General features: G+C 43.5%; 1 protein-coding gene across 14 annotated transcripts in view; it reads left to right on the forward strand.

Annotated features, from left to right (window-relative positions):
- The window catches only part of phactr4b (phosphatase and actin regulator 4b), a 30,033-nt gene extending 18,179 nt beyond the window's left edge, over positions 1-11,854 (forward strand). For 10 of the 14 annotated variants that reach the window (XM_078171865.1, XM_033641125.2, XM_078171867.1 and 7 more), the window contains 13 exons: positions 498-668; positions 990-1,070; positions 1,927-2,442; positions 3,789-4,133; positions 5,430-5,561; positions 6,652-7,168; positions 7,565-7,869; positions 7,973-8,171; positions 8,366-8,421; positions 8,797-8,858; positions 8,941-9,078; positions 9,207-9,283; positions 10,293-11,854. In XM_078171865.1, coding sequence (XP_078027991.1) covers positions 498-668; positions 990-1,070; positions 1,927-2,442; positions 3,789-4,133; positions 5,430-5,561; positions 6,652-7,168; positions 7,565-7,869; positions 7,973-8,171; positions 8,366-8,421; positions 8,797-8,858; positions 8,941-9,078; positions 9,207-9,283; positions 10,293-10,308 — 2,615 coding nt within the window. In that variant the 3' untranslated portion in view covers positions 10,309-11,854. The remainder of the gene's footprint in view (positions 1-497; positions 669-989; positions 1,071-1,926; positions 2,443-3,788; positions 4,134-5,429; positions 5,562-6,651; positions 7,169-7,564; positions 7,870-7,972; positions 8,172-8,365; positions 8,422-8,796; positions 8,859-8,940; positions 9,079-9,206; positions 9,284-10,292) is intronic. The other 4 variants (XM_078171868.1, XM_033641133.2, XM_078171869.1 and 1 more) reach the window with 1 other exon arrangement.
- The last annotated feature ends 1,410 nt before the right edge of the window (positions 11,855-13,264 follow it).

Here is a 13,264-nt window from a genome sequence, read left to right on the forward strand (position 1 = left end):
TAAAACGTTTCTTGATTGTTGGTTGCGTATATATGTGTCATGACTGCTATTACATTCTGCTCCTGTATGGCTGCATCCATGTGTGTGCCTCTCTCCTCTATAGAGGCAGCGAGGGCTGAAAGGCTGATAAGGCACTAGTCTCCATCCAGCCAAGGAATGTGAGCACTTGACAGTGAGAAATCCTGGCTGAACGCCAGCGTCAGACCTCTCCTGTTAACTGTGGATATGTGGAGGAGTCCATGAGCTCTCAGCATTGCCCTGCCAAAGCACACTCAGTCCTCGAGAACTAACAGCTAAAGATAATAACAGCCGTAATGAGCACGGCCCTCTTTACAAAGGCAGCAGATGAGCTCAGTTAGCATAGAGAGATCCTGTCAGAATATTGTGACTGCTGATGGATCTATACTCTTTTTTTCCACGCTCCTGTGTCTGGTTTTAAGTTGCACGAATCTCATTAGAACTGTTGGATTTATGTTTATTTACCGCTTTTATTTTAGATGATGATGCTGAGCAGCACCACAGCACAATGGTGGGAGAGGGGGGCAGCACAGGGGACGGCACCCCTCCCCCAAAGCGTAAGGGCAAGTTCTCCACCCTTGGCAAGATCTTCAAGCCGTGGAAGTGGCGGAAGAAGAAAAGCAGCGAGAAGTTCAAGGAAACTTCAGAAGGTCTGTTGCGTGAACTCATTGTGTTCGTAGAGTGAGTGAACCCCCCTCCTCCTCCTCTCTCACTGGTCATATCAGTTACATTTCATCAAAATTCCTCAATGCATGTGTTTCTGCTCCAGTGTTACAGGCCGCTTTGGCTCGCCCAGTGTTTTCTACAGTAAGACAATAAGCTGCTAACAAAACATCCTGTTGAGTGAAGCTCTCCAAACTTGCCTCTTTGAATTACGGAGCATGACGTCACGTGCTAAATGTGGCCGATTTACTGCAATGTTTCTTTCTCCAGAAAGAGTGTGTGATGTAAATTCTCTTTATTGATGGCAGAACTGGAGAGAAAGATGTCGACGAGGCGTACGCGGCAGGAGCTTATAGAACAGGGGGTGCTGAAGGAGGTCCCGGACAACGGTAAGAGTGCTTGTGTGATACATCTGATCTCTCTGCACACAACCAGTGTCTGTATCTGACAGCCCGAGGATATCACACCCACACAGGACAGTACAGTGAAGTCATCAGTACATAATGGCAGGAACACTGTCCTCCTAACCAGCAGGTGTCTGAGACATACATTTTTCTTTTTTTTTAAAGGCAAATTTACTTTCACCTTGCTGTTTTTCAAAGTAATGTAATATCTGTTTAAAATGGCATGCCACTCTCCAGAGCTGAGGAAAAGTGGAACGAATTGTGCCCTGCAGCAAAATAGCTTTGAGAGGGGTGTGTGCAAGCGTAATGCTGCTCCCGCTGTTGCAGAAGCCCATTTATTAAACCTACAGCTGCTCCTTCATCACACCAACAAACACAGACTCTGTCTACGGGGCTTGGGTTAAGGGCACCTTCCTGTTTTACTGTGGCTGTACAGATTATTTTCATTATCGATTAATCTGTTCCTTTTTTTTTATTATTATTATTCTTAGTCTGTAAAATGGCAGAAAATGGTGTAGGACCAGCAGATACTTGGTATTTTTGCTTGAGAAATGACCCAAAGGAGGACACACGATTTAATCAGCTAATGGATTGACTAATTGTCTGAGTTGTTTCATCACTTCTGTTGTTTTACATCTTGGATCAAGAGGGAGAGAACAATAAACTCCCAAAATATTCTACCATAGCAAACAAAGACACTGACAGTACAAAAACGTTTTGAATAATTTAGATTGAATAAATATTTAGTGTTTAGACAGAGGAGTGTTGGTTCTTGTCATTTTTGTGCGTTGATAGTTGTGTTGTCTCTAAAAACATATGCTCTTTTGTCCAACTTCTTCAGATGCAGACACACAAAACATGAAGCAGCTCTACGTGAAGAACGGCCACACTCTTCCTGTGAGCGCTGGGGTTGGAGGAGGTGGAGGAGTCGTGAGTGGTGGCAGGAGTCCATGCAACCAGGGCAAACTCCCCTCAGAGTCGGACTTTAGGATGAACCCGGCCTGGCTCACCCAGCCAGACGACCGCAGGGGACGCTCTCCCTCGGATGGAGACCGCCGGGGAACTCCGGGTTCCAGGGGGACGGGACTGCATGAAGATGGGCGGAGAGGGGGAGGGATGGGGCATCGTGCACACACCGAGGGCGAGTGGAAGCCTAACATGGTCTGGCAGGGCCAGATTCACGGGCAGATGGAGGAGGGCAGACGTGGGGGCCGACTTCACCCGGAGGATGGGCAGAAGAGGCCCGGGCTGCAGAAGGCCCCATCAGAGGACGGCAGGAGGAGTCGGCCTGCGGAAGCAGACTGGAAGCCCACGCTCCCTCGACATGCATCTGCTGAAGAGGGAAGAGCCCGCAGAGGTGAGTCATTTCTGGTATTTTTTCAGATCCTCCACAAATTTTAAAAAAGCTGTAATAATAAGAGCCCCGTGTGTTCCTCACTGTGGACAAGTCAAAGATAAACTGTTTGACCTCCTTCATACATGTTTGAAGATCAGTCCATGTTTTTTTTTTCACTCCCTCCTACTGTCACTTTCCTGCTTATGTGCTGTCCTCCCAGATATAGACAGGCTCCTGTCGGGTCCCAGGGGCCCTGCTCCAGCTACGCTTCTTATTCAGGAACATGAGGGAATAGCTTGTCCTCTCTTCTCCTCTCCTAATTAACGTGGCACGATCACTATATCCATTATTGCCCTTTAACGCTAACACTGTCAGCTCAGTGATAATTGGTGAAGAGCCACAGCTAATTGATTTTACTAAAACATCACAAGTTGAGAAATAATGGTGTTTTTAGACCTCAGTTGTCCAGTTGTCTCTTATCTGACACGTGAACCACTTTAATGTTTCAATGTTGGTACCCATGTCCAAAAGTATGTGGGTAAGATGAGAGGAAACGGTCATGTTGAAAACGCCACTGCAAACGTGCTATAAGAAAAAAGAGGATTCTTTTAAAGGAGAGATTTGTAGGTGAACAGATATTTTCTCCCACTTTCCTTCATGTGTCCCTGCTTGTCTCTTTTCTCTGTCTCACCTTGTATTTTCCTTTTTTTCTTTCTCTCTCTCTGATGCTGCTTTTCTCTCCCACTCTCTTTCTATCTTTATCACAGCTCCTGCTTTCTGTCCTCCTTTTTCTCTCTCCCTCTCTCCTCTCTGTTCTTCACGCTCACTTCCTCCTTTCCTCTGGATTGTTTCCTCTCTGGTTGTGTGACATCACAGTGATAAAGGCTCATTTGTAAATAAATAACCCCACACCGCAGATCTGAGGAATGGCGTGGGAGTGGCATCAGCAGCGTGGGGGCTAGCTTGGGGTGTGCTGCTGGGTGGGCAGTGGGAGGTGGGTTTTTGGTGGTAATTGCAGCCGCCTACTCTGTTTATCTTCACAGCTGATCCCTAGATAATGCAATTCTCAAACAAGTGCTATCGTGGAGAGCGCTCGGAGTAGTGAAGCGGCAGAAAATGGCTCACTGCTCAGTCCCTGAACTGAAACATTTATAGCTATGTGAAGAGGTATTTCATAATGAGATGTCACTAATTCAATAATGGAAAAGATAAAAGTACACTTTTTCAGTGCCTGCCGTGAGGACCACAGCTGGATGCAGATTTTAAAATGTTAAAATGTTACTCTTTCAATCTCAGTGGAATGATGCTCTGTGGTTATTTTGCTGGAATTTTATATAACATATCCCCATGATATTGTGTTTTTATAGAGTCAGACAGCCATTTTGTCCCTGACCCAGAAGCCCTGCGGGACACCCTGCGTGAACCTCTGCCACCCAAACAGTCTGTCATGCCTCCAAAATGGCTGATGACGTCCACCCCTGAACCCGGCAGCAAGGGTCCACCTCGCACCCCATCCAACCACCCCACAAACCAGTACTGCTCTCCCTCCGCCCCCTCAGCTACGGCGCCCAAACCTGTTCGGTCCGTCTCCTCTGCGGGTGCGTCCACTCAGCAGTCTTCATGTGTAGCCCCGACCTCCACCTCTCATGGCACCAAGCAGCCGCCTCTTCCCCCACCCAAACCTGTGAACAGGGGCAACGCTGCAATGCTGGGTGAGTTCTACTGAATAGTGGGTGCCTTTGTTAACAGGTGATGGGGGGTGTCAACGTGATCACATGCAGCCTACATCAACAGTCACAAGTGGGCATGATAGACACTCAAATGTCTGTTCACTTAGCATGTAATTTTCCCACAGGCGAATACAATATGTACATCACAACACTGCTAGATACGCACACACACACACACACACACACACACACATACACACACACACATCCTGGTAATGATGTTATCTGAACAGCTTGAGCAGCTTTTCCCCAGCTAATTACTTATTACGCCTGGACTATTTTAGCTGCAACTTTCCCCCAGAATTTTACACTCTGAAGATAACAGGGACTCTTGTTGCTGTGTGATGCTGCTCACACAGATGCAGTGTAGTAGTGGTGGTGGTGGTTGTTGTTGTTTACTGTGGGTTTGTCTCATCTGGGATCTTGCTTTAATTCCCACACGGGCAAGGCTGTCTACTTTGATTCATTTTTAGCTTATCAGCAGATCTGATGATTTTTTGATACCTTATAAATGTCTGTAGTTGTGTCTGTGTGTCTGACTAACGCAATTTTTTTTATTATATGCTGTGAGATGTTCTCTTTTTCTCACTTATTTATTAGTCATGTCATTAGACAGTTATGTGACCAGTCAAACGAGGGAAAAATATTGCTAGATGTTGTGTTTGTTGTCACTTGAGGCTGTATTGATTATCACTTGGAAACTAATGGCATTTTCAGCTTCACAAGCTTTAGATGACAAAGAAAAGGCCAACCAGTAATCTCATTTAGACAACAAAAATCTTTTGTTTTACGAAGCTGTCCATGAAGTCAAACTTACTAAAGATGATCATTTTAAACAAATTTTTTGACCTTTTGGGAAATATACATTCACTTTCTTGCTCAGAGTTCAAAAGAGAAAATCAATACCATTGTCATATCTCTCTGTTAAATATGAAGCTACTTTCAGGTGGATTTCTTACCGTTGGACAGAGCCAGGCTAGCTGTTACTCCTGTTTTTAGTCTTTAGGTTAAGCTAAGCTAACTTTCTCCGGGTTGTAGCTTTATATTGAACTGACAGACATAAGCATGGTATCGATCTTCTCATGTAACCCATGGCAAGAAAACAAATAAGCGTGCCTCCCACAATGTGGTTAAAGATTTTTAATAGTATGGCAGCATGATGAGCATTTAGCCCCTCCTTCATAGCGCACTCTATCTATACAACAACATATACAGTGCTACCATGTACCTACAGTCATTAAACACTCCAGCTGAAGGCCTCCATCTCCTCCCTGTTAGTCTCCGCCCTACAGGGGGGAGAGAACGCTCAGCTTCCACTCTACTGGTCCTGCTGGAAGCGAGAGTGCGACTACGATGTCTACCTGTCCCTACCCGTCTACCTGTGCCGGCGGGCTGGAGGCCTGCGCTCAGGTAAAAGGATGCCCTCTGGTATCTGTGTGGCCAGGGTGCCCATGTCTGGAATGCCCTCCTCTCAGAGTCTGCGTTCTTCATCGTGTCGCGTCCTCTCTCGCTGCCAACATGTTTCTCCCACTGATGCCTTTAACTTGTTGACTGGCCTTGATTGCTTCTCTTTGGATGTGGTATATAAGAGCCGCATGCACTTAATGAGCTGATAATGAGTGTGCTGTGTGCTTTGTGTACGTGAGAGGCAACTTCTGTGTGAGTGAGCAGTTGAATGTATTTAATGCCGTACTCTCTCTTAGTTGGCATGTGACTGAGGGAGAGCCTTTAGCAGGTTCCAGCTGTGGCCTGCAATGCATCGAGTGAAATTTATAGCACTAATCCACTCAGCTTCTGCTCAACTGGGATGGATGGGTGAATATGAATGGAAGGATGAATGGAGGGGGTAAAGGGTTCTAACGTAAGGGCTTGACTTAAATTAGAGAGGAAGATGTAATTCAGCTCAGTCCACTGCATGTTTCAAGTCCAGCAGCACTGATCTCTTATTATGCCTCAGTAGCACGGCTATGGCTTTTAACATTGATGTGGCTTTAAAGCTGCTCTACAGAGTTTTAAGAATTATAAAGCAAATATAAAAATGTGCATGCAAATAATGGGAGGGTTTGTAATTCAGCTTTATGTGTAGGAGCTTTTTGCACTTCAAAGATGCTAACAAACAAGGTTTAAAGGCAGGTTAAGAATTTGGCTGTGTAGAGCATGTAGGCTGTGTGTATCTTCTTCGTCTCTGTGACCTGGGGCACATGCTGTACACTGGTTTGTTAGGGCAGTGTGTGCATTCATGTCGACTCAGTCATGTGATCTGACACACTGTATGCACGCAATAATGCTCGGTCAGACATGTAATCCCAGTATTTATATTTGTTCATGTGTATTCTGTCATGTTGAGCGCATTATACATGCAGAGCTGATGCACGTGCGCTCATGTCACAGCGGCAAACCAGATAGAACAACAAAGCACTTGCTAGCAACTCATTCACACGCCTAGGCTGTAGCTTTTTTACTTTATGAGTGGATGTATTAACTGTTTTTCCATTCACAGGTGACTTCACCCAAGCCACGGGTGGTGCCAGCCTTGTGCCAGCCAAGCCCTCTCCGCCTATGCCCCCTAAGAGGACCACCCCCGTCACCAAACGCAACACAGAGGATTCAAGCCATCCCATCAACCCCTCACCGCTTTCTCTAGAGGACCACAGCAACCTCCCCATGGGCTTTCAGCTGCCTCCCCCGCCTCCTTCCCCACCCCTGCCAACACACATACCACCCTCTCCTCCCCGCCAGCAAATACACCCCCACCACCTCCACCATCAGCACTCCTACCCCCACCCACTTCCCCAACCCATACCCATGCTGTTTGACCCACCAAGCCCAACCAATGAGTCTCCTCAGCGCCCGGCTCCTGTCCCGCTGCATATCATGATCCAGAGAGCCCTGTCCAGTCCTGGCCCTGCTCAGCCGCATCCAGACGGGTCGCAGCGTGCACACACGCTGCTTTTCGAAACCCCTCCAGAGTACCAAGGTGGTCGCCCCCTTCCTGTCAGCATCCAGCCACTAAAACTGTGAGTTCTCAGTACATAATAATGCAAGAACTTTTGCAAAGCTACATCGTCAAGACAAAATCACAAGGTTACATGACAAAGAGGGCAGCTGCAGGAATATTTTAAGCCGTCTACTTACGTGAGATCCAACGTTGCACGTGACCATAAGCAGTCTGCGTAAATCTTCTCCTGATTACTACCAAGTCAGGTATAGCTAGAAGGGGGAGGGTGAAATATGGCTCCTGATAGAGGCTAGAAAATGTTACGTTGAAGTTTGGAGACCTACATTTAAATTTCAAATTCAAAAGTCAAAACTAGTTTAAACTAGTCCTGATTCTAAATTAGTTAAATACGCACAAACAGATGCTTCATCTGTATCCACAATGCTCATGTATGTGTTTATTTCCTTTCCATTAGATCTGAAGATGACTACTCAGAGGAAGAAGAAGAAGAGGAGGAAGATGACGAGGAAGAGGAGGAGTATGATGGGGAGATCCCCCAGCCAGAGCTGGAGCCACGGAGTCGCAGGTGCTTGGTCGGAGACGCCGGTGTTTGTGTCATCCCAGGAGGAAACAGCAGTGAGGAGGAGGAGGAGGGAGAAGAGGAGGAAGGGGACGAGGAAGAAGAACATGACATGCATGGGGAGGACAGTGACTCGGATGGTCCTGTGCTTTATAAAGATGAAGAATCAGATGAAGATGAAGAGGATGAGCCCCCACTTAGTGAGCATAGCCAAACTTTATGAAAAGATGTAAATGTTATTTTGTGTTTTTAGTTTCAAGATTTGGTCCCACCTGACCACATCTCTGTTCGGCTTTTACCCAGGTGCCCTGGCCAGCAGGGTCAAGAGGAAGGACACCTTGGCTCTGAAGCTGAGCAGCCGTCCCTGTGCGCCAGACAGGGACAGGTTTACCCAGGAGAGGAGCAGCAGAGACGACCAACCTCCAGGACAGACGGGCCTCACGTGGCAGAGCAGGGAGCAGTGGGAGGCCATCCGCACACAGATTGGCACTGCACTCACAAGGTAAAGACTGACGTCATCACACACATATGTGTATGTTCCATTCTTTTGTAGGCTTTAAACTGACAGTCGTGAATGTGCATTTCCTGCAGAAATCCGAAGATCATTTCTTAGATCATTGTCCTACTTATAGCCTGAATGACAAAGTGATGAAACTGTGTAAAAATAGTACTACTCTTTTTTTTCCCCCAATTCAGGCGACTTAGCCAGAGACCCACTGCTGAGGAGCTTGAGCAAAGAAACATCCTTCAGCGTTAGTATCAAATCTTTTTCACCTTTTATTTTCCATTACTGAGCCTTATAATGTTTTGAGTCTGCTGCTCTTTGATGTGTTTGTGAGCTTTAACAAACATGACAGCTCACGTCGGACTGATGATTTGTCCATGAATTACTCTTGTGTATGTAATTAAAGCTGTATTTTAACATTGTTTAGCCAGGTCTTCACTTCACATGCAGCACTAACAAGAATTTACACTTGAAAAGACAGTTTGAAACATGGATTACAGTTCAGATGTCTAATTTTGGAAACTGCTTTTACCCTACCTTTCGCGCACATCAAGCCTAGCTTTTATGCAGCATCTAAATAAAGCTCTGTTGTTGTTTCTCTTCTTCCCTCTCTATTTTCCAGCCAAAAATCAGGCTGACAGACAAGCTGAGGTTAGAGAGATCAAGCGGCGGCTGACCAGGAAGGTGAGGCAGCACATTCGTAACAGACATTCAAGTGTCAGATCATGCATTTGCTGGATATTAAACTAACATCTGTTTGTCGCAGCTGAGTCAAAGACCCACTGTCGCAGAACTGCAGGCAAGAAAAATCCTGCGGTTCCACGAGTACGTGGAAGTCACGGATGCCCAAGACTATGATCGGAGAGCGGACAAGCCGTGGACCAAGCTGACTCCTGCTGATAAGGTGCTCATTCAGTTAGCCGTGTCCAGCTACCCAAACCCAACAAATCACCCAGCAGTGGCTTGTGTTTCACTCTATATTAGCATCAAGCGTGTTTAGCAGACTGACTCTTTCCTGTTGCTTCATTGTAGGCGGCCATCCGAAAGGAGCTCAACGATTATAAGAGCACTGAAATGGAGGTCCATGAAGAGAGCAGAATCTACACAAGGTATAGCTTTTTATCAGGTGGATCTTGACATTATCATCCTTCAGATTGCAGTTTTGGTTCATTTGGCGATACCTGTGGTTACCGTGGTAACAGCAAGTGCAGTTTAATCCTACAGCAAGTACTCTGTGTGCAGCTACTTTATTAGAAGTACGACAGAAGAGCAACTGATGTATCTGATGAAGCTGAAGCTGTTCCTTCTTCTTCTTCCATTACTCCCTGCCATGTTTTAAAGCTCATCCATTGATGAAAAATACTGAAGATTACTTTTGCCCTGTTTTGTATACAAAGTATTTTTTTCAGCACTAACCTGGGAGACTGTTTCCTGTGACTGCTTCACAATAAAAGCCACCTCATAATTCATCTAAACACATTTAATGTGAAGCAGCATCAGTAGCAGTAACTTAATACAGCTCTGATACAGAGTTGAAAGTTAACAGTGAGGCTGATATGAATGAGGTAACATTAAAAGCAGTAAAAATGGATTACATATTTGTGTCGTGTGAATCCTTTGTGCACGTGAAGGCAAATTAAATCCAGCACAGGAATGGCGGACCCCGCCACTAACAGTGAAAACTACTATATAGAGAAAGATGATAACACATTGGCTATTGCTAAAAAATGCTGACCATAAATAGGGTTGGGTACCGAACTCAGTACCGTTAATGGTACTGAGCCTAAATACAATTCATATTAAATCCACCGCTGCTAAATGTCGGTACCTGACAGCACATGGGACAGGAGATTAACTTTATGTTTAACTACAAAAGAGAAGAAGAGCAGAACTGTATTTACGTCACTCCTGCAGCTTGTTAGAAAATTACATTTTTGTTATTACATAGAAAGTAAAGTACCAAAAAAGATAACAGTTGTACACTGGGTTAAATGTGAACAGTACCCAACCCTAATCATAAACTATCAAAAATCAGGTTTCAAAATTTTAAGAATTATAACTTAAAACAGAATATGAGTGTCTGTTGATGCCTCATGTGATCTCGTTGCTTTGTTATAGGTTTCATCGGCCTTAGCCCCCCACCCCCCTCGCGGCCGCCTCTGCGCGGATAATGAAGCACTTAAGATCTCTGTGAGGCAAGAAGCTGCTCCCTACGCAGACGGATCGCCCTTTTACGTTTCCCGAATGTACTGTACAGATTATCAGGGAAAGCCTGGAATTGACTCAAAAACAAGAATGCTTCTCGCTTGCCCTCCATTGCCCTCCCACTACATTGCTTTCGCTAAACTGAGGTGGTGGTGGGTGAGGACCAGATGCAGTATTTCTCCCGGACGACAGGGGGAACCACGTGCCAATGAAGGGGGGAAGTGACAGAAGACCTACAGGGCTGACTCTGACTCTGCTGTTGTGTGGTACCCCTCAGGGACTCGGATCTAGTTACAACCTTTAACGCGGCCTCATTCTGTGTTGCCTTTTTTCTTCTTTACTGTATATGGAAAAGCTAATTCATCTTGTTAATGTAATAACACACAATAATAATAGTAATAATAATGATGATGACTTATAATACTCCACACAGTAATAATAGATAAGAGACAAACAGCTGCAGCGAGAGCGGGCTAGAGGATGAAGACTGGGATATTCTGTTATAGGACTGGACATCTCTGGGATATTGTGTGTGTGTTTTATATAAATTGTGTACAGACTGCTATTGTTATACCTTAGAATGAAACTTGGAAAGATCTAATTACAAAATCTTCTGTAATGTACAAGATATTTTATATTGTAATTTGATCACATGAGTAGTGACAGCTTTTATTTGAGCCTTTTTTTATTTGGCTTGCCTGTATTTATGGTTGTGATGTGAGGTGGCCATTTAAGCGTCAATCTAGATATAGGAAAAAGGTGCAGGTCAAGAGGCTTGTTGGTGTTTTAATGTGTGCCAACATACCCGACGCCTAAAGGACTATAGGATACTGGTTTTCATATCACTGATTTCTGCAATCCACTGCATGAGCCAACACAGAATCCAAGCCATTGGATCTGGATAATCTCTCTTCATTTATACTTTTTTTATGAGTTTTTGTACTTCCCTTTAAAGATCAAACATGCAATGCATTCTGTAGCCATTTTGAATAAGGTCATGCTAATAGTGTCTATACTAAGAGTTAAATGTAAGTTGCTGTGCGTGTAGATCAGGGATTTATCAAAGAAAAAAAAAATCAGAAAATGTATAAACGGTCAACAGGGAGTCATTTTTGGCTGGAACCTTTTGAAACTGCAGAAGTGTTTTATCTTGTATTGTCGTCTGGCCAGTAGCTTACAGGGTTCTCTATGCTGTGTACAGGTTGATATAGGTTTAACTGATGCTTGTGTATATCTTGTCTTCCTTTCATTTGAAAAGAAATTTTAAATATAAAAGTATTATAGGTTGCTATTTTTTTAAGCACAGAATATTAGTTTATGATTAAATGCTACAAGAATGGGAATATGAAAGTGTACCTTTTCTGTAAAACTAAGTTCCTTTTTAATTGAATGTGGAATTGTATGGACTGACAGTTTTCTTTCTAATTGTAAATAGTCACATCTGGATCTAATTAAAAATCATACAATTCCTTGAACCTCTGCAATGACTCTGCACCTGGCTCTTAAATCAATAGACCTGTCTCACCTACGGATGTGTTCAGGTGGACATTGGCAAGGAAGACTTACATTGGAACCGCTACAGTAAGAATACAAGGCTGCAGTGACACCTGGTGGCACTGCGAGGAGCTAAACCTGGAGATAGTTATAGATGCATCATGCATAATCAAAATGTCTATAAACCGATTCAAACTTGACAACGTAAACTCTAAATGAGTCAAAGTGTATTTCTTGTTGGAAAGTATGTTAATGCTAAACAAACGGGCCAAAACTGTTAGCAATTAAGAGTAGCAATTAAACGTTCCATAGGAACCTCAAAATACATTTAGTTGTCTAAATGTCGATGCTGAAGATTAATGCAGTATATTTTCATTGTAACTATATTATCAGTGATTTTATGTCTTATGAGATGTTGTGAGTTGAGAAAGTTGCAGCATGATAAAGGCCACAAGTTGACGCATGAAGACAAAATGTCTCCACAGATCACAAAATAACACTAAAATGTAGATTAAATGAATAACAAGGAAAACCAGCATTGTCAGATTGCTGCACATACACAGGATACATACTATGTGGCCATGCAAAAGTAATAAATAAAAAGAAATACCCAAGCATAGAATATATTCATTAAAAATGTATGGTTTGGGACCAATGCAGATATTATACAGAGACATAACAAATACAGAGTCACATAGTATTTACATTAAGTAGTAGAATACATTAAACAATCTTAGAACAAAGACTGAACAAAAACTGGACTGTACTCTAACTCTAATATACAGTATATTACAAATGGAGTACACATACGTATATATTTTTACCTTTACTTCAAAATCAGTCTAAATATCATAAAAGCAATACAAAATGGATGAAGGTGAAAACATGCTGTACCCTCAGTCCAGTGGTTGTTGTTTTTTTTTTTTAATTAATTACAGGCAAACGATAATACACATAGCACAGATGACAACATGACATGACAATAGTCTCACAAAGAAAAAAAAGACTTATGAAGTGCAGACACAGGCACGGTCGTGCATTCATACATTTAGAAGTATATCACATTAAAATAAATACATTAATTACAGCATATGTTAAGCTTGAATACCATGTATCCCTAACATATTATGGAGTTTTTTCCCCTTGCAGCAGAAATCATTTGCATGCCATTCTCAGTGAGGCTGCAATTAACCTTTAATCAATTGTAAAAACTGCAGATCGCAACTTCCCAGAGCCCAGTGACATTTTTAAATTGTGTGTTTTATCTGACTGACAGCCTGAAACCCACGGACATTTCATTTACAGTGAGTTTTGAAAATAAAAAATATTTCATTGTCACATTTTAGAAGCTAGAACCAGCAAAAAGCATTCTTGCTTGAAAAATGACTAAA

This window comes from Epinephelus lanceolatus, chromosome 10 (genome assembly GCF_041903045.1).
Source record: "Epinephelus lanceolatus isolate andai-2023 chromosome 10, ASM4190304v1, whole genome shotgun sequence".
NCBI lineage: Eukaryota > Metazoa > Chordata > Actinopteri > Perciformes > Serranidae > Epinephelus > Epinephelus lanceolatus.